Below are 21926 nucleotides of genomic sequence, written 5' to 3'. Positions count from 1 at the left end.
AGATTGAACAGTTGAACCACCATCTTATGCATACCGCCATTTTATGATACTTTATTTAACACGTGTTTTGTACATGGACTATCTGCTGCGGAGGCGGCATTGTTATATATGAAGAAAAGTTGAAGTTAATAAAGAAGTTATTTCAAGCATTTGGTGTGCTCTTTAAACCTACTGCTTCCATAGAACGGCGCTAGAGGAATTACAGAGTAATAGACAGTCTGGTTAGACAAAAAAGTCAGAGATATCAAAATTCTTCTAATGCCACAGCGCAAAAGGCACTTCATAGTGCTGCGCCTGCCACAGTGGAACTATTACCCTCAGAGGGCTAGGCGATAGCGCTCCTCAACTTGCACAGTAAAGAGCACATTAGAACAGCGGAGCGCCAGCATATACCGCTGCGCAGCAATTGTTCCCTGAGTGAGCAAGCTAAGACACCTCAGCGGAGCTACCATAGAGGCCATAGAGGCCATTTTTACTCTATATGACAGCGGTATTTGTGGCCTAAATTTCACAGTAACTTATGCACGTCTAATCCCAGATGTGCAGTATATCAGAGTTTTTTTTTACCCCAGTAAGCAAAAAGCCGTATTTCTGGCCTAAATGTGACACTCACTCGTGCATGTCTAATCCCAGATATGCAGTATATCAGAGGGTTTTATCACCCCAGTAAGCAAAAAGCCGTATCTCTGGCCTAAATGTGACACTCACTTATGTACGTCTAATCCCAGATGTGCAGTATATCAGAGGGTTTTTATAACCCCAGTAAGCAAAAAGCCGTATTTCTGGCCTAAATGTGACACTTACTTATGCACATCTAATCCCAGATGTGCAGTATATCAGATGGTTTTTATAACCCCAGTAAGCAAAAAGCAGTATTTCTGGCCTAAATGTGACACTCACTTATGCACGTCTAATCCCAGATGTGGCGATGTGTAGTACTTAAAAAGCTCCACGTGTCCTCAATCAACAACACGTCTGTAAAGCGTCCTGTCCTTGCCGGCATGGTCGTGGTAGGAGGAGGATTACTTTCACCTCTTCCCCTGTTAGATTCCCGTTGTGCTGTGACATCACCCTTATACGCTGTGTGAAGCATACTTTTTAACTTGTTTTGGAACTGCTGCATCCTTTCCGACTTCCGGTAATTCGGTAACATTTCAGCCACTTTCTGCTTATACCAGGGGTCTAGTAGCGTGGCCACCCAGTACAGGTCGTTCTCTTTCAGCCTTTTTATACGAGGGTCCCTCAACAGGCATGACAGCATGAAAGACCCCATTTGCACAAGGTTGGATGCTGAGCTATTCATGTCCCGTTCCTTGTCCTCACTGATCTCATTGAAGGTCTGTTCTTCCCCCCAGCCACGTACAACACCACGGGTACCAGATAGGTGACAACGAGCACCCTGGGATGCCTGCTGTGGTTGGTCTTCCTCCTCCTCAAAGCCACATTCCTCCTTCTCTTCCTCTTCCTGAGACTCCTCTTCCAGCATTGCTGCAGGTCCAGCAAGCGATGATGATAAGGCTGTTTCTGGTGGTGATGGTGACCGCAACTCTTCCTCTTCACGCTCATCTACAGCCTGATCCAGCACTTTTCGCAGGGCACGCTCCAGGAAGAAAACAAATGGGATGATGTCGCTGATGGTGCCTTCGGTGCGACTGACTAGGTTTGTCACCTCCTCAAAAGGACGCATGAGCCTACAGGCATTGCGCATGAGCGTCCAGTAACGTGGCAAATAAATACCCAGCTCCGCAGAGGCTGTCCTAGCACACCGGTCATACAAATACTCGTTGATGGCTTTTTCTTGTTGGAGAAGGCGGTCGAACATTAGAAGTGTTGAATTCCAACGTGTCGGGCTGTCGCCAAATCAAGCGCCTCACTGGAATGTTGTTTCGCCGCTGAATCCCGGAAAAGTGCGCCATGGCCGTGTAGGAACGCCTGAAATGGCCACAAACCTTCCTGGCCTGCTTGAGGACGTCCTGTAAGCCTGGGTACTTATGCACAAAGCATTGTACGATCAGATTCAACACATGTGCCATGCACGCCACATGTGTCAACTTGCCCAAATTCAACGCCGCCAACAAATTGCTTCCGTTGTCACACACCACTTTGTCGATCTCCAGTTGGTGCGGGGTCAGCCACTGATCCACCTGTGCGTTCAGGGCGGACAGGAGTGCTGGTCCAGTGTGACTCTCTGCTTTCAGGCAAGTCAACCCCAAGACGGCGTGACACTGTCGTATCCGGGATGTGAAATAGCCCCTGGGGAGCTGGGGGGATGCCGTTGATGTGGAGCAAGACGCAGCAGCAGAAGAGGACTCATCCGAGGAAGTTAGCGAAGAGGATGGAGTAGGAGGAGTAGAGGAGGTGGCAGCAGGCCTGCCTGCAAGTCGTGGCGGTGTCACCAACTCCTCTGCAGAGCCACGCATTCCATGCTTGGCACCCGTCAGCAGGTTTACCCAATGCGCAGTGTACGTGATATACCTGCCCTGACCGTGCTTTGCAGACCAGGTATCAGTGGTCAGATGGACCCTTGCCCCAACAATGTGTGCCAGACATGCCATGACTTCCTTTTCCACAATAGAGTACAGGTTGAGGATTGCCTTTTGTGAAAACAAAATTCGGCCGGGTACCTTCCACTGCGGTGTCCCAATAGCTACAAATTTTTTGAAGGCCTCAGACTCCACCAGCTTGTATGGTAAAAGCTGGCAGGCTAAGAGTTCCTACAAGCCAGCTGTCAGACGCCGAGCAAGAGGGTGACTCTGTGACATTGGCTTCTTACGCTCAAACATTTCCTTGACAGACACCTAACTGTGGGCAGATGAGCAGGAACTGCTGAAGGTGAGAGGTGGAGTGGCGGGTGGTTGAGAGGGCGCAAGGAGGACAGCAGTGGTTGACGTGGCTGAAGATGCTGGACCAAGAGGAGGATGGTGGCTTTGAGTTTGTGTGCTGCTTGTACTCATCATGTGTTGAGACATAGGCGTTTGTGATGTGAGATCATGTGCCTTCGCAAAGCAGTTGTACCTAGGTGGGTGTTGGACTTCCCACGACTCAGTTTCTTTTGGCACAGGTTGCAAATGGCATCACTGTTATCAGAGGCAGACACACACAAAAAATGCCTCACTGCTGAGCTTTGCAATGACAGCATTCTGGTGGTGGCAACAGCATGCGTTGATTGGCGCGCTGTCTGGCTGACCCCGGGTGCCGATACATGCTGTCTGACTGTGCCACTAGCTCCTTGCAACGACCTCCCCCTGCTTCCAACTCGTCTCCTCCTCCTCTCTGTCTCCCCATCTGAACTTTCCCCCTGTTCTTCTTCTCTTCGAGCGGGCACCCACGTGACATCCACGAACACATCGTCATCATCAACCGCTTCACTTGTATCTGACAACTCAGCAAAGGAAGCAGCAGCGGGTACAACATCATCATCATCACACCGTACGTCCATGTGTGTAATGCTGCCTGACTGAGACATATCCCTGTTATCTACATCCTCTGGCAATAATGGTTGCGCATCACTCATTTCTTCCAACTGATGTGTAAATAACTCCTCTGACAGATCAAGTGAAGCAGCTGTGGTGCTAGTGTTGGTGGTGGCGGTGAGCGGGCGAGTGGTAACTTGAGAGGTGCCCGAAGCTGAGCTGGAGGAGGATGGTGCGTCAAGGTTCCGAGCGGAAGCTGTAGAAGATTGGGTGTCCTGTGTAAGCCAGTCAACTATGTCCTCAGAACTTTTCGAGTTCAGAGTACGTGGCCTCTGAACATTGGGCATTATTCTAGGGCCAAAGGAAATCACAGCACCATGGCGGCCTCTGCGGGGTGGCCTGCCTCTGCCTGTCATTTTTTTTTTGATTAGTGGTACTATGCGTGCAAGGTACTGTGCCACCCTATATGAGTGGTGGGCAGTGGGCACAGTACAGTCTGTGGGCCTGACACACACTGGCAGGCAACTGCAATTATATTACAGAGAAAAAATGAAATGACTTTTTTATCTGCAAGGTGCTGTGCCACCCTATATGAGTGGTGGGCAGTGGGCACAGTACAGTCTGTGGGCCTGACACTCACTGGCAGGCAACTGCAATTATATTACAGAGAAAAAATAAAATAATTTTTTATCTGCAAGGTACTGTGCCACCCGATATGAGTGGTGGGCACTGGCAGTGGGCACAGTACAGTCTGTGGGCCTGAAACACACTGGCAGGCAACTGTAATTATATTAAAGGGTAAAAATTAAATGACTTTTTTATCTGCAAGGTACTGTGCCACCTGATATGAGTGGTGTGCACACAGTACAGTCTGTGGGCCTGTGTCCTCTCACACGCGGGCAGGCAACTGCAATATACTGTATATATAGAAAAAATAAAATAAAAGCAGACTGATGTACCGGCCCTAAAAAGGGCTTTTTGGGGTGCTGTCAGGACGCTGTCCTTACAGAAGATGAGTCTTTGAGGACTGGAGTGGACACAGAACATTGGCCTAGCTAACGATTTCCCTATTAATTCAGCAGCAGCAGCAGCACTCTCCTTGCTCTAACTAACACTGCAGCTTCAGAATGAATCTAAGATGGATGCTGTCCTTGCTTTTTGATAGGAGGTGGGAGGGTCTGGGAGGGATTGTATGCTGATTGGCTGGAATGTGTCTGCTGACTGTGAGGTACAGGGTCAAAGTTTGCTCAATGATGACGTATAGGGGGCGGACCGAACATCGCATATGTTCGCCCGCCGCGGCGAACGCGAACAAGCGATGTTCGCCGGGAACTGTTCGCCGGCGAATAGTTCGGGACATCTCTATTGCTTGAATATTTGTCCTTTCCTGTTTGATGAATGCTTCTATACGTATGCTTTCCTCTAGGTGGCAGTTGCTGCGGAGCTGTTGAAGATGCAGGTGCTCCTTTCTTGCCGTTGTTCCTAGCGCTAGATTGCGCAGGAATATTTCTTTGCTTGCTGCCGTGGATAACCTGTGGGGGAGAAAAAGATCTTTTTTCTTTCTGTGGGCGTTTCAGAGGAGGAGGAGAAGCTGGGGCTGTACTCAACAGCTGGGAAGCCCTGCGCTCCTGGTAAGCACAAGAGCGCAAACCAGACTATCCGATTGATGATCTTGTTCTACACTGAATCACTCTCCTTGTGAGCAGCTGCGCAGCCAATGTTCTCCACCAGAAGATTCAGCCTTCTTAATTAGTTGTCTCAATAATTCTTCCATCTTCCTTTAAGTGCAGGTACGGTCTGTGTTTCTTCTCTGCGGCATCAGCAACTGATTTCTAACGATCTTCTTTCTTCTTTTATAGGTTTCAGCTCGAGCTACAGGGCACCTGCCTTTCAACCAATGAATTTCTCCAGCATATACCAACTTTTACAGGTGAGTAATCCACCAGCTTTTATTTATTTATATGCAAATAGAGGGTTCATGACACCATGTTCCCCTTATTTGCATACGCACATACGTACAGATAGATTTTATTGAGTTAGAGCAGGGATCAGCAACACCTGGAGTGCCGGAGGTTGCTGATCCCTGCTCTAACTCAATAAAATCTATCTGTACAGTACCATCTGGTATTTGTTCTTTTTCTTACTTCTCTGTCCACTTTCCTGAGATGAACGCACATACTCAGTTCTATCCTTCAACTGCCACCAGCCATATCAACTGTTAGAAGCTGTGACAGTTACAGGGGAGAGCTGCAGCAGAAGGACATGCCCACTGAGCTGCCAGCTTGAAATAAATCTAGCAGAGAAATTGGAGTAATAAATGGGGAGAGCCCTGGAGCGATGTGAGGTACATCGCTGGTTCTGGCTCAGGCCTCTTTCACACTGGCATGTGCGGCCCGTGCTCGTGCTGCGGCCCGCAAAATGCGGGCCGCAATGCACGAGCACAGTCCGTGGGGCAGCTGCAGCGGATCACAAAAAGATAGGACATGTTCTATCTTTTTGCGGAACGGAAGTACGGGACGAAACCTCACGGAAGCACTCCGTAGTGCTACTGTAGGGTTCCATTCCGTGGTCCCGTTCCGCACCATTCCGCATCTCTGGATTTGCGGACTTATTCAAGTGAATGGGTCCGCATCAGTGATGCGGAATACCCACGGAACGGCGCTCGTGTATTTCGGCCCGCATTCTGTGGGCCGCGATACGGCAACGGGCCGCACACACCAGTGTGAAAGAGGCCTTAGAAGGATATTGTTATCTACTATATGATGTCAATGTCTGATTTTCATTTTTATATTAATCATGGTTTTACCCCTTTGAAGGGATTTTAGGAGGAAATGTCATGCTGTGTTTGAGTGTTTTTTCAGTTCTTTTTTTTTTTTTACTGCAGCATGCTCTATGTATGGCATTTTCAGGGCATTTTTTCACATAAGTTTCTCTATAGAACTTGAAGTGTAATTGTTTAAAGTGTGAAAGAAAAAACACTGAAATAAAATCATAAAAAGCTTTGAAAAAATTTAAAAATGCACAATGTTTTTAGAATCATAAACTCCCCAAAGAAGTTATGTGTAAAAGAATGCCTAAACAATTATTATTTTGTCACTGGACAACCTCTTTAAGGACAAACACCACCTGTAATCAGCTTGTTGTCTATTCTACCATTCTAAGAAAAATGTATTATCCAAAGCAGACATGCATTTTAGGGCTTGTCAACAGAACTTTGTTTTCCGTCCAGCATCATGGAAACCAGACGGATCCATTATGCTTGGCCATATACTTCTATTATGGTGGATCAAAACGGAATGCCTCTAAAGGTTTCCGTTTTGATTTCCGTCTTATGGATTCCGTTATTTTACGTTATAACCATGTTATAATGGAAAGTCATAATGGAAATTCATAACAGAATACATAACGGTGATGTGAACAAGCCCTTACTGTTGTTTATCTGCAGGAGTAATACAGCATTAGGTTGGTGCTTACATTTCGGACGTAGCACAGATAGATTACATAGTTACATAGGTTGAAAAAAGACACAGGTCCATCAAACATTTTTCTGATTAATTATACACCATTAATTGTTAAATTAACTATCGCCCTCTGTGCCATTTGCTATTAGATAAGCATCTTGCCCTTTCTTAAATGCTGACATACCATCTGCCATTACTACTTCTTGGGGTATGGAATTCCACAGTTTGAGTATCAAATATACAAAATCATCAGAACTTCTTAAAATCAATCCTTTTATTATGGTTACCTAAAAAAGGATAGATTTTTATAAGTTCGAATCCTTTTCCACATTTGTTGCTATGCACGCCTGAGCTGTGCTGTTGGATCCTGCTTCATTAACGTCAGGAGCCGAACCTAAGATACATAGACTGATAAACCTATAACTTCTTTGTACTCACTGTAAAGTACCCTTTCCTGTACTGATGTCTAAATCACCTTTCCTCCACATATAATAAATGTCCCCTGGTCCTATGTAAAGTCCTTGGGGGGAATAAATCCTCTACCAGTTCTTTGTTGTGACCACACATAGGGTAGGTTTACACTGACTTTTTTGTAGGAGAGTTGGAGGAATAAGAGGTATAAGTTCTTCCTTAATTTTTCTGATTCCTTTCAAATCCACTTCTGGCTTTGGCTGAAAAAGCTGAAGAAAAATCTGCCTCAAAACCTCCTAAAAAACTCTGTGTGAAACTAACCATATAGTTATATACGTAACTGAGATCACTTCCCGTCCTCAGTTTTTCCAAGATGAACAAGCCAATCTTTTCAAGCCCCTCATTATAACAGAGATCTTTCATCTTGTCCTCCATCTTTGAATCCTTTTTAGCTTCCCTACAGTCATGGCCAAAAGTTTTGAGAATTAGATAAATATTGGAAATTGGAAGAGTTGCTGCTTAAGTTTTTATAATAGCAATTTGCATATACTCCAGAATGTTATGAAGAGTGATCAGATGAATTGCATAGTCCTTCTTTGCCATGAAAATTAACTTAATCCCCAAAAAAACTTTCCACTGCATGTCATTGCTGTCATTAAAGGACCTGCTGAGGTCATTTCAGTAATCGTCTTGTTAACTCAGGTGAGAATGTTGACGAGCACAAGGCTGGAGATCATTATGTCAGGCTGATTGGGTTAAAATGGCAGACTTGACATGTTAAAAGGAGGGTGATGCTTGAAATCATTGTTCTTCCATTGTTAACCACGGTGACCTGCAAAGAAACGCGTGCAGCCATCATTGCGTTGCATAAAAATGGCTTCACAGGCAAGGATATTGTGGCTACTAAGTTTGCACCTCAATCAACAATTTATAGTATCATCAAGAACTTCAAGGAAAGAGGTTCAATTCTTGTTAAGAAGGCTTCAGGGCGTCCAAGAAAGTCCAGCATTTTGTACTCTATGTGGTATGTAGGCGCAAATAAACAGATTTCTTGAACTTTTCCAACGACTAAAGCTATGTTTGGTTTTCCTAGCTGCTCAGGGGTTCTTATCTGTATGATTTTACAGTGCAAATTTTGATCTGGTATTGAAAGTTAAAAACAACTGATAAAAAAATGGATAAGGGAGAGTTTATTGCCATAGGATTTTCTTGTCTATATAAATGGGAGAATATGAACTCTCTTACCCACACAGCGCCAAACTGGAAGATACCAACATGAAGTGCCTAATACTTTTGTGCATTTTCCTCCATCTGTCTGAGGGGCAAGTAAGGTGAGTATATTACTGAAAAAGATGGGGAACCACTTATACCTAGATGATGAAATTTTGAAAATATTCCAAAATATGTCAAAACTGAAACATTTCACCGAAATGCTGGATGTTCAGTAATTTTACATATGTTACTTAGGACTCATGCACACATTTTTTCAGTACTTCAGTATGCAGTCCATCTTTAAAATGGACCCAAACAATTCAATAGGGCTATTCCCACATCCGTTTTTAACAAATCCATGTGTCAGATCTGAAAAACTCACTGTGGGTCTTAATTTTGCCTGCTTTCACGGATTGGAGTAGCCACATTCTATTGATGGGAGTGGAAAAAAAAAACTGAATGCACACAGACGCTATCCATTTTTCAAGGATCCAATTTTTACAGACCAAAAATTGAAACATGCCCATGTGCATTAGGCCTTATCTTGTACTGATACTGTGCTAAATGACAACATTCACCATCCTGTAGTCTTCTGAGCTGAAATCTCCCAGCATTCCTTTCTAGTTCAATGTAATAAAACTGCTAATATTCCCTCTAGATTATAGTGGTTAACATCAGGGAAATGGCTATATGTGAATATCCATATGCTTATCAATTGATTTTAGTAGTAACCAGCAGAACTTACAAAGTCGAGCTCTGTCCCCATTCCGTCACATGCTCCATCAGGAGATTCTGTCATATTTGACAAGAAGAATAGCGCAGCATGAAGCACTATTCTTTTGGTTAAAGACGAGGCCTATTATAAGTCAATAGAGTCTGTGAGGGGCTGCAGGTTTCCTTATGCTTACTGTTGGTTCCACATAACCCCTAAAAATACACTACACAGCTACTAATAGTAGAAAACGTGTTAATTGTACAATTACCAAATATAATAAAATACATGTATATGTGGCTATACAGACACAAAACAAGGACTACATAAACTTTGTCAATAAATAATTGCAGATAATCCCAAACACTCCCAGGGTACCTGCAAGAGAGAATCTCACTATACAGGAATATAAAGTGCACAGTGCATAAGGGAGAGAGTAACCAAGGGACAATCAACTGCCATTTGTATACAGAGCAGTGTAGTCCAGGCCCCGACGTGCGTTTCGCTGTCGCTTCTCCTTGAGGAACCCCCACTGATCAGATACTGATCACGTTTCCAGAGGATAGGTAATCAGTAGAAAAGTCTCAGAAAACCCTGTATAATTGTTTTACTAGCTATAGAGAACATAAAGATGCATTTTGGATAACAAAACATCAATTCATCTTTTCTATTTAAGGGTCCCATTGAAGAGACTGAAATCCATAAGAGAAACCATGAGGGATAAAGGAATCCTCGAGGATTTTGTGAAGACGCATGTGAAAGAACCAGCTTTAAAATACAATTTAAATAATCAAATCAACTATGGAGTGGTTTATGAGCCTATGTACTTAAATGTATGTACCACTTAGTACAAGTACTTAGAGTAACTAAACATTTATTATGTAAACTTTGCTTGAGTATGTGTAATTTCTCATTTTTCCAGAACTATTACTTTGGTGAGATCAGCATTGGGACACCACCTCAGAACTTTCTTGTTGCCTTTGATACTGGTTCTTCAAATCTCTGGGTTGCTTCTACATACTGTCAAAGCCCAGCCTGCAGTATGTAGTATTTAGTAAAGTATTGGGGCAGAAATGAGCAGAGATGAGTGAATCAATTTTACGGGAATCAAAATTTTTATGAATTTCCCCCAAAAATTTAATTCAAATCCAAAACTTATGTGATTCCTTCCACATGACTCACTCAAAACATCAGCCACCATACATTTTTGGACAGTTTTTCAAAAACGTGCAGTGTGTTAAACAGGCTATTTGTTACCATCAGCTACCATCCATTCACTTAAATGGATATACGTTGCTGTCATTTTATCATTACTAATGATGTCATGGCGTTAAAGAGATGGAAAAACATTGGATACACTCCTAGGAGCTACTTGAGAAACCTTGGCGCGGTGCTCGGGCTCAGACATGTCCTCATGTAGGACATGTTGGCTAATCTCTCAATTTTAACACCAGTTTGAGGGCTTAGTAAGACCGCATAGTGCACCTGTCTTTGTTTTTGTTATATTAAATACACTCCTAGGAGACCTCAGAGTATCATATATGACTTTTCAGCAAAATCGGGGCACCTTCAATTCAGGGTGACTTTATTTGGACCAAATCTAATTGGGCCTGAAATAAATTTTTGGAAATTCACTCATCTCAAATGTTTAATAGTTAATATAATGTGGAATATTTTTATCATATAAACCTTTGTCATTTATGTTTATTACTCTAAATGTATTTTCTTAACCATCAGCCAATCACCCACTCTTCAATCCGACACAGTCATCTACATATACCACCAATAACCAACAGTTTGCTATGTCCTATGGGAGTGGCAGCATGACTGGAGTTTTGGGTTATGACACAGTCACAGTGAGTATACATAAATTAATGAAAATTATTTATGTGTTAGAACTCAAAAAGCTTACTTTTGTTAGAATAACTCCCTGGATCAACAACCCATCTCTAGTAACTATAACCTGTAATACTATTACACTACAGAAATACATTCAGGCCCCTCTTGCGCTCTTTTAGTGAATTCACCATCACCACATCCTCAGGTAGAGAGTTCCATAGTCTCACTGCTCTTACCGTAAAGAATCCTCTTTTATGTTTGTGTAAAAACCTTCTTTCCTCTAGACATAGAGGATGTCCCTTTGTCAAGGTCAAAATCAAATATGGATTTAAATCAGCAAATACAGCAATGTGGACTTCCCATCTGACTTAGGCCTTATTCATACATCTGTTTCCATTTTCTTTCCATGAAAAGAATGGTACACTTTTCATCCATGATGATGTTCATGTTGCATCCATTTTTGCACTGTTTGTCTGATCATCGCCTCTGTGTATCATTGATTTTTCACATGTATAAAAAAAAACATTTTGGCCCATGCCACTTCCAAAGTGTCTACTAGCAACAGTCTTTCAAAAATGGACCGAACACTTATAGCATCCATGTGCTGTCTATGAATCCGCCCGGATGGCTGCTCTGTTCATTTCAGGGGGCTGCAGAGGGTTCAGGTTCCCCGTTCTTGTGATCAGTGGGGGTCCCAGTGGTAGGACCCCACCTATCTAATAGTTATCCCTTATCCTGTGGATAAGGGATAACTTTATGTAACTGGAATATCCCTTTAAAACCCTGTTACACACTATTCTGTTCTGAATATATATATTGAGAAGGTCAACATACATACAATGTGATAAATACCCAATCATTAAGGACATTTTTAAAAAGCATCATATGAAACTGTTACATAATTTTAAAACAGCTAAACAGGCTTTGATGAACTTAGATAAAAATACCAAGGTAAAGACCATTTTATGAATAGCTGTAAATGGATGACCATTTTGTTTGTCTTCCAAATAAACATTGCATGAAAGTCCCAGATCCAACTTCTGTTTAGTGATGAGCGGCAAGGGCAATATTCGAATTTGCTAAATTTCGCAATTATTTTCTTGATCGCGAAAATCGGCAATGTAATATTCGCGTAATGCGCGCGCAATATAGGCATGGGTCACTTTTGCTACATTTTCCAAGCTGCTAGAAGTTTCCTGAGACTGGAGAAAATGGTTGGCACGGCAGAACATTAAAAATGGCTTTATATGCAGATAGAGTGCTCCAATATATTCGCGATTGCGCTAATCGGCACTAATGATGCGAAACTTCAAATTTTAGCAGGTCTGACTATATATTACTGATTGGTGTCTATGTCTGTAGCACTATGTCTGTAGCATGTATGTATGGACAGCAGAACCTATCACACTACCTAACACCCTGCACTGCAACAGCTACAGTATATCAAGATATAACCTGCACTGACTATCTCCCACTAACTATCTGTATTATATATATATATAAGCTATCTAACTAACTATCTAATGTAATGACACAGCAAAGAACAGAGCACAGCAATGACACTGCTGTCTCTCTCAGAACTTTAAAAAACTGTAGAAAATGGCTGCTGGGGATGTTTTTATATAGTAAGGAGTAGGCAACTTTCCTATTGGTTGCTAGGGATGTTGCTAAGCTCAGACAAAGACATTGCAGCCTTTTCATTGGCCCACAAGCAAGAAGCAGGGAGGGATCATGGGTTCAGATGAAATAAAATCTAGAATATTCGAAAATACGAATATATAGCACTATATTCTAAATATTTGTGAGTTCTCAAAGTGCCGATATTCGCGATTAATATTCGCGATTCGAATATTCGTGCCCAACACTACTTCTGTTACTTAAAAATATAGAAATAATAAAGTATACTTACCCAGTTTTCAATAGATATGCACAATGCTGGCAGATTTTACATATTGTATAAAGCATTTATGACAGGACACTAACAAGGATAGTCAGTACTGACAGTATTTATTGTATCCCATAGGTACAAGGTCTGTCTATTCAAAGTCAGGAATTTGGTCTGAGCGTCACAGAGCCGAGCAGCTTCTTTTATTATGCCAAATTTGATGGAATTTTTGGAATGGCCTATCAATCAATGTCTGCAGGAGGAGCTACAACTGCTGTGCAGGGGCTAATACAACAAAATCTTATTCCACAGCCAGTGTTCAGCTTCTATCTTACCGAGTGAGTGGTAAAAATTTGTCAACATCACATAAATCAGATAAAAAAAACAATCTAGACAAGCTATGCTCGAATGTAGAGGGCCTGGTCTAGTATTTTTATAAATATTCAAACATGTATAAATCACTAGAAGGTTTTGCCAGTGCTTAGAAAATTGGTACTGTTGAGGTTCCATTAATTTGCTACTACACTTACTGAAGCGTACTACTAATGCTACTGGTTGTGGAGTTAAGTATTACAACATATAGTAAAACCTCTGTATCCAATCCCTGTTTCAGTTACCATATGTTCACGTAATCAAGGTTGACCAAGTGTTCTCCCACTATTGCAGTGTTTGTGCACAAGTAACCCTTTTTTCACTTCGTAATGACCCAAAAGTGCAGATGTGATGCTGGCAAAATGCTTTCTTTATCATAAGTGTGTTCACCGAATAAAGTATGTAGGATTTGCTACTATATATGGTTTCAGGCATTCATGGGGGTCTTGGACCTATCCCCAGAGGATATGGGGATTCCACTCTACAGTATATCCTACCTGCCTGCTTTATGCAGTGGTTTTCTGTATACAGATCAAGCACAAAAAATGAGACATTAAATAAGTAGGACAATTCTCACATAGAATTACACATTTTTAAGTCATTATACTAATTAAAGGTGTATTACCATCTGGAACATTTATGGCTTATCGATAGAATATGCCATAAATGTCTGATAGGTGGAGGTTCCACCTCTGGGAACTATTCTTATTTCAAAGACGGATCCCTGAAGTGAATGCAGAGCAAGCTGCATGTGTGTGGCCACCCCTTCATTCAACTCTATGGGACTTCCAAAAATAGCTGACCGATGACTCAATTATGTTTGGAAGCCCCATAGTTGTGAATAGAGGACATCATGCATGTGCAGCTTGATCTCCATTCACTACCATGGGACTTCCACAAATAGTCAAGTGTGCTCAGTCAGCTATTTTCAGAAATCCTATAGCAGTGAATGGAGAGGATGCCACATATGTGTGGAGTGCTCTATATTCACTAAAAGGCCCCTTTCTTCAGATACCTAACAGACATTTATGACATAAATGTCTCATAAAGGACAACCCCTTTAATGAGTGAGAACTGTCATTTTTTGTACATTGTGTTGTACATGTACAACAACCGGTACAATTATAAGTCATGCCCTTGCCGTTGCTTTAGAGAACTATAACCTGAATCATTATGTTTCCTTTCTTTAGTTGAAGCATAGTCTGTGTATTGGATTCCAGCACTGCTTTACTTCTTGCCAATATTAGAGAGTTACTTTTCTAATGGAGCATGTGAACAAATAAAATAACACATAGATCTGACTGAAGAGGGCTAATTATTATTCTGTATAGACACAATATGTAACACAGTGCAGTCATTGTCTGTCACTTCTACTGATACCCTTGAACTGCGAGGCTCCAGCTTACAGAAAGTGTATATGTAGGAATTAAAGGCAGCTGTACTGCAATTTACCACAAATGAGAATGAAATTATGGAAATTCTGTATAATTCATAAATTTAATGGAGACATCTACATTTATGCTTCCACTTTAGGAATTTGGATAAATGGGATACAAAACAAGAAAATGCAGATCATAACATGTGCTCTGTCTTACTAGGCAATCTGGGGAGGTGATACTTGGGGGAGTGGACAGTAGCCTGTATTCTGGTCAGATCATTTGGGCTCCTGTAACTCAACAGATCTACTGGCAGATTGCTATCGATGAGTAAGTATTACATGAAAAGTTTTGCTGTCGGCACAAAAAAAGGATTTACGTTGGCCTGGCATTATCAGAAAAAGTTGAATGTTTCATTATATTTGCATATTTTGTGCAATGGTCAAGTTCCTTATATCATGTTTTGTTTGACCAAAACGTTAGTTGCCCTAAACTTTCAGTTATAAAACAGCTTCATTTTAACTACGTTCTACAAGCTACTAAGCTCTGTTGCATTATCATTTAGACTTATACTAAATATATTTGGATAACATGAGTTTTCTGTTACTGCAATCTTCATATAGTATCTTATTTTTATGGAGTGCTCATTATTTGGCCTCTTTAACCCCTTTTTTACAGGTTCTCTGTTAATGGTCAGGCAAGTGGCTGGTGCAGCCAGGGTTGCCAGGGCATTGTGGACACAGGAACCCCTCTTCTAACCATCCCACAACAATATCTTGGCTACCTATTACAAGATATTGGTGCCCAGGAAGGGCAAAATGGAGAGGTAACTATGTTTCTACCATGTGTCATGATAGTTTCTACTGAATGTATTGCCTTAATGTTCTGCATTTCTCTGCACAGTACTATGTAAACTGCAACAACGTACAGAGTCTGCCGCCAATCAGCTTTACTATCAGTGGAGTCCAGTTCTCTATTCCTCCTTCAGGATACATCTTACAGGTATCACAGATTCTCCTTTAATTAGTATTGATTTTCCTCTTTGCACTAATTGTATAATTTAGGCATTAACGTTTGAAAATAACATGTAAGTGTGGAAGTATCTCCTCTCATTGTATATTTCAGATTAATGGATACTGCGTGGTTGGATTTGAGTCCACATACCTGCCTTCTAGGAACGGTCAGCCTCTTTGGATTCTGGGAGATGTGTTTCTTCGGCAATACTATTCAGTTTTTGACTTTGGTAATAACCAAGTTGGTTTTGCCGCCATGGCTTAAGCATGCTCAAATATTCTAATAAACCTTGAGGGAATGTAAAAGTCAAATATTATTTAACCAAATTGTGCAAGATCTGTCCTGGTTGCAATGCATATCACCTGCAGGAAGCAACACAAACAAGAAATGGTCAGAAGGACCATGGAGCAATAAAAATCTGTTTTGACATCCGTATCAGTTCTGAATTTTCTTTTATGTTAAATGTTTTAATATTTAATCTAATCAGTGTCAACATGCAAAGCAAGAGTGTCACAGCCCACAGCAGGGCTGCAGGCACAGAGCTCCCCGCTTTTGTCCAGCTACAACCGGCTCGATCCGCACTGTGGCCGTAAATAACAATCATCCTTTTCCCAAGAGCAGGGATTTTTACTTTTCAAATGCTTGGGGGCAAAAAAAAACAAACTTATAATGCCAATCTTCACCAAACCAAGGGCCACAGCCCCCCCCCCCCCCATCAAGGTGTATTCTCCAAGGCTGCCATATTTCCCATATTTAACTTTTTTCTTAGAAATATACTTCTGGTTTGCTCCGGCTGGGCTGTAGCGCTTTCCAGGACAAACATAGCGGAATTTTCATGAACTTCGCTTGCTGCGTTTCGTTAATTTCAATATCACAAGGTTGGTAATCTCGCATTACAGTCACCATGTTTTCCAAGCATATCACGCTATTTGTATCCTCTGTCACGCCACGCTTTGTTTTTCATACGCTGCATCTTACAGTCTTAACCCCCCCCCCCCCCCCCAAAAAAAAAGGGTCCGGGGCCTGTATTCATGTCACGCACGGGTCACGCTATTGTCCCCGCCTTCATTTCACGTGCACAACCTGTTTGTTTTTCATCCCAGACATGTCTTGCCCTATCCAGTCTCACGCCTCCACACATCACCAACCCATGTTTCTGCTAGTGTCTACCTTCGCTACACGTCTTTCCTGCCGCATGTGTCACATTCTTGTTTTTCACCTGTTCACGTCATCCGACAGCATCCCTCCTGTAAACAGCCTGTTTCATTTTTCAGGCGACTTCTGTCCATTCCGTCCTCACACCTGTTCACGTCATTCAGGCCACTTTCCGTCATGTACACTGACAGTTTTTCGTTATTCAGGCCACGTCTTGTCATATCCATGTTTCACGCCTGTTTACGTCATTCAGGCCACGTCTTGTCATATCCATGTTTCACGCCTGTTTACGTTATTCAGGCCACCTCGTTCAATGTACACAGCCTGTTTTTGTTATTCAGACGACCTCTGTCTTATCCGTTTCTCACACCTGCTTACGTTACTCAGGCCACATTCCGTCATGTACACAGCCTGTTTCATTATTCAGGCCACGTCTTTGTCATATCCATGTTTCACGCCTGTTTACGTTATTCAGGCCACCTCGTTCAATGTACGCAGCCTGTTTTCATTATTCAGGCCACGTCCTTGTCATCCCTTGTCTCACGCCTGTTTACGTATTTTAGGCCACCTCGGTCAATGTACACAGCCTGTTTTCTTTATTCAGGCTACGTCCTTGTCATCCCTTGTCTCACGCCTGTTTACGTTATTCAGGCCATGTTTTTTCTCTTCGTTCCCGTCACTCATGCCATACGTTGCCATGTCCTGGTCATTTGTCTGGTGGCGCCTTCAGGCAGTGTTTCTCTCAACCTCCACAGCCTTTGTTGCAGGATCTGTTCCTCGTCTCGTCCACGTCTTCCGCCTGTTTACGTCACCCAGGCCCGTTCACCCATCTTCGTCTATCATGTCTGTTCCATCAAGCAGGCCACCTCCTTCACTGACCACAAGCCTGGTTTCGCTACGCACACCATGTTCGTCTGTCCTTGTCATTCAGGTATTGTGTTCATTCGTCCGCACATCTTGCTCATTGGTCGTAGCAGCGCTATTTTAGTTAGGCTCCTCCACTAAATGTTTTCTTTTGTCTTAGTTAAGATCCGATTCCGGTAGCGCCGCCACGAGTCAACAGGACCAGAGTACCTTCATTAGGTCTGGCTCACCAGGTGGGGATATCAGGTATTGGTCCTCTCTTTACCAAGGTTCGACCACTCGCAGAGCCAATGTCACGTTTTTTTCACGTCCCAGGCTCAGTTTCGCTCCAAGCGTTTTCATCGTGGGCAGCAAACGCTAAGCGCTTACACAGGTTTAAGGTCCTAAACGTTTCAGGAGGTGACGTCTTTGTTTACTCCAAACACTAATAAGTTTTCTATTTTCAGCTTCCAGCATGTCACGTCACTCATGTCACGACTCAAATCGACGAGACCTCTTCCATTCCAGAATCCCTGGCATCCAGCCATGCTAGTGTGGGGTCACTGCGGAGCTGGACGTTCCCTAAAATCATAGCGGAGCTGAACAAAAAAGGGATCCGTTACCAAGCTTCGGCCCGGAAGGCGGAGTTATACCGACTCCTGGTATCCGATTCCTCTTCCTCCGGAGAGCAGGTGTCGATGTCGACAATCCAGTTGTCATTGACACAGCTCAATGCCACTGTTAACACCTTATCTACATCCATTTCGGACATCCAGAACAGGCTGTCGGCAGTGGAGTCAAGAGATCCGCCACCCAGCCTTCCCACTCCTCCTCTCCCAGTCGCATTTACGTCCCAGTCTGCAACCCCAGGTAGGGTTCCCACCTTGTCTGAAGTAGCCCCGTCCCATTTCGTGACTGACAACATCAAACGGGACATCTGGGAGGGGAAAGACATAAATCTGGCCATTCTCATTGCCATCCACGACACGGTAGAGAATCGAACCATCGCGTGCGAAAACGTGTCGATAGTTCTCAGGTCCAGGGATGCCCGATTAAACAGGAAACTGTCAATCCCAGAGTTCGTCCTGGCATTTAGCCTGTTCAGGGATATAATTTGTTCCGCCTACCCTGAGAGGCGCGAGGAGCTAGATTTATACCTGTACAGGGTCACGGACCTGGGACACAAGTATGGAGGGTACGCGTTTTACGACTACCACCGCTCCTTCGCGGCCAAAGCCGCAGCGGCCCTCACCCAGTTCCAATGGGTCACCAATTGGGCATCCCTGGACATGGAGCTCTTCTGCCGGCATTTCGCTGGGCTCAAAGTCCCTGCTTGCACTTCATGACAGTCAATCCTGCATTTCTCCGATTGGTGCCCAAATTCCAGCCTTCCAATGTCCCAACCTAAGCCTGCGGCAGGCACTTCGGGGTCCCAGCCAAGACACAACACGGGTACTGACAAACTGGGTCGTCCCATAGTCTTCCTAGGCAACAGCCAGGTTTGCAATAATTACAACTTTGCAACCTGCAATTATAACCATTGCAGAGCGATCCACGTCTGCTCCACATGCTTCAGAGCCCACCCCCTGTCGGTTTGCCCAAATAGAAGTGGCAGAAACAAGTGACTAGGCGTGGTCAACGTGGACCTGTTAGCAACACTCCTCTGCGACCATCACAACCCCCACCAGGTACAATTCCTAATCAAGGGTTTCACTGAGGCTTTTCACACCGGTCTCGTGGCCCTTCCTCAGTCTTCCTGGGAAGGCCCTAACCTCAGGTCCGCAATTAAAGATGCCGCTTCGGTGGGTCCTCTGATTCAGGCGGAGCTGGAGAAGGGTTTCCTCATGGGGCCTTTCTATAGTATTCCCTTCGACTATTGGAGGTTCAACCCCATCAGCATTGTTACAAAAAAAAAATCTAATAAAAAACTATTAATCTATGACCTCTCAGCACCTCATGGCTCAGGCATCCCTAGCCTCAACTCTCTAGTTCCTTCAGAGGAGTTCTCGATTAAATACTCCTCAGTCAGGGAGGCCATCTCACTCATTCTTCTGGCAGGCTCAGGGGCATGGCTGTCCAAAGCAGACCTTACGGACGCCTTTAAGTTGTTACCCATCAACCCACAACTTGAAGTGGGACGGCCTGTACTACTTCGCCAACCGCCTCACCTTCGGCTCAAAAAGCAGTTCATGGCTATTCAATCAGATTGCCCAGGCCTTACACTGGGTCCTGGTCAACCACTGCAATTGCCTTATGGTCATCCATTGCCTTGATGACTTTCTGTTGATAGAGAAACCCGACACCACACCCTGCAAACTTGATAGTCTCCTCCAGGTCTTTGCAAGCCTCAACATCCCCGTCGCCCCAACAAAAATAGAAGGGCCCTTAACCACCATAACCTTCCTCGGCATAGTTTTAGACACCCATAAAATGGAAGCAAGACTGCCAGAGGAGAAACTGTCAAAAATCAAGGAGCTTATTTCCAAATTTGTGGGTTGTAGGGTTCTCTTCAAGCAGGAATTACAATCCCTGCTGGGTATGCTGAACTTCGCCATCAGAATCATCCCCCAGGGCAAGGCCTTTTTATCCAGATTATTGGATCTGCTCCCAACAGCCACAGAGCAGGACTCCCCGGTATTTCTGGATACCCAAGCAATGGCCGATTTGACCATGTGGGATACCTTCCTGACCAACTGGAATGGGATCTCCTTGTTTGTTCCCCAATAGAGTCTCTCTTTTCCTACCATACTTTCAGATGCAGCCGCCTCCAAAGGTTTCACTGCCATCTACAATAACCAGTGGTTTGCAGGCCAGTGGCCACCTAAAATCTCGTCTCTCAGCAAGTACCTCAGATCCTCCCCTCTACTAGAAATCTACCCGATTGTAGCGGCCACCCAAGTTTGGGGCAGGCAGTGGGCAAATTCCCCGGTGACATTCATCACGGACAATTAGGCAGTAGTGGACATCATCACCAAGGGCAGGTCAAAATCAAATCACATCATGCCTTTTGTCCGCAAATTAGTTTGGCTTTCTCTAGAGCACAATTTCCAGATATCATGTAGACATATCCAGGGCATCCAGAATTCAGCGGCTGACGCACTGTCATGCTTTCCAACATTTCTTCCAGGTCATGCTGGAGGCAGAGCCAGCAGGACACCAGAGTTCAACACCCTACGCATGGACTAGCACAATTCATTTCATCCGCCAAATTCCTAGTACAAAGATCACTGTCTGCCAACACAGCTAGAAAATACAAAACCGGTTGGAACAGCTTCAAAAAAATTTCACTTCTCCACCCAAGGAGCGGCACAGATAAGATCACTTACTTAATGGCGTTTTTGGCTTACTGTCACCATCACCTCAAACTCGGCTATAATTCCATCAAATTATACATGGCAGGGGTGCAATATTACTCTACCTTAAAACATCTTTGCTTCCCCCGCAATCAAGGCAATCCTTAGGGGGATTCAAAAAAGTAGCCAACCCTGCAATCCAATCAGACAACCAGTTTCAGGGGAACTGTTTAGGAAGCTCTCCAATTCCCTAGATAGCAACCCTTTCAGGCTCCAACCATGCACGGTTATCAAGGCAGCCACGTATTTAGGTTTCTACGGTTTTCTGCGACCAGGAGAATTCACAGGTTTCTCTACAAAATCCAAGGGCCTGACCAAGAGCCAGCTAGCCTGGAATCATGACCATTTCTTCTTGCAACTGCCTTCTACCAAAAGGCAGGGCCTCCAGTCCAAGTCAGATATTTCAAATCCTTCAATAAGTGGTGCCCAGTCCAGGTTTTAAATCACAGAAAAAACCAGCATGGCAAAGGGCATTCAAACACTCTTTTGCACCTGGTGACCTCCATCACAGGGTCTGATATGGGCGTGGCTTGCAGTCTTGGCTTTGTTCACATTGCACTAGTTGTCCTGCTAGGCGTTTGTGTGGAAGCCTGGCTGCGAGCTGGATTACATCGCCTTCAGACCGTGTTCACACCATAGGTAGCGTAGTGGTAGGACCCTTTGCCATGCTGAGTGACCGTGACGTGGTGCAATGATGGGCTCCGATATTTTCCTGACAGGAATATATTGGCGAAAGTCTCAGCTTTTAATATCTGCATTTATGACTAGCCAGTATAGTCAGTGGCATATCCGTTTGGTGCATTTTTTCTGTGATTTATATGATTGTATTTACATCCGCACAATGCTCCGTTTTGTGTAGGATGCCCTTGTGGTGCATGTG

General features: G+C 43.7%; 1 protein-coding gene across 1 annotated transcript; it reads left to right on the top strand.

Annotated features, from left to right (window-relative positions):
* Positions 1-8560: 8560 nt before the first annotated feature.
* LOC120993349 (gastricsin-like) lies at positions 8561-15959 on the top strand. Its single transcript, XM_040421875.1, has 9 exons — positions 8561-8616; positions 9886-10042; positions 10132-10249; positions 10947-11065; positions 13072-13271; positions 14904-15011; positions 15360-15507; positions 15585-15683; positions 15807-15959. The coding sequence occupies exons 1-9, from the start codon at positions 8561-8563 to the stop codon at positions 15957-15959; spliced, it is 1158 nt and encodes a 385-aa protein (XP_040277809.1).
* Positions 15960-21926: the final 5967 nt, after the last annotated feature.

This window comes from Bufo bufo, chromosome 3, assembly GCF_905171765.1.
Source record: "Bufo bufo chromosome 3, aBufBuf1.1, whole genome shotgun sequence".
NCBI classification, from domain to species: domain Eukaryota; kingdom Metazoa; phylum Chordata; class Amphibia; order Anura; family Bufonidae; genus Bufo; species Bufo bufo.
The sequence above is the reverse complement of the archived record's forward strand: the minus strand, read 5'-3'. Positions and strand labels throughout refer to the sequence as shown.

What these genes read in the sequence shown, in the direction of transcription:
- LOC120993349 (XM_040421875.1), top strand. Translation starts at nt 8,561, where the DNA reads ATGAAGTGCCTAATACTTTTGTGCATTTTCCTCCATCTGTCTGAGGGG. An exon ending in TGGGTTATGACACAGTCACA is followed by an intron (nt 11,066 to 13,071) that starts GTGAGTATACAT and finishes TGTATCCCATAG; the next exon opens with GTACAAGGTCTGTCTATTCA. An exon ending in TTCAGCTTCTATCTTACCGA is followed by an intron (nt 13,272 to 14,903) that starts GTGAGTGGTAAA and finishes CTGTCTTACTAG; the next exon opens with GCAATCTGGGGAGGTGATAC.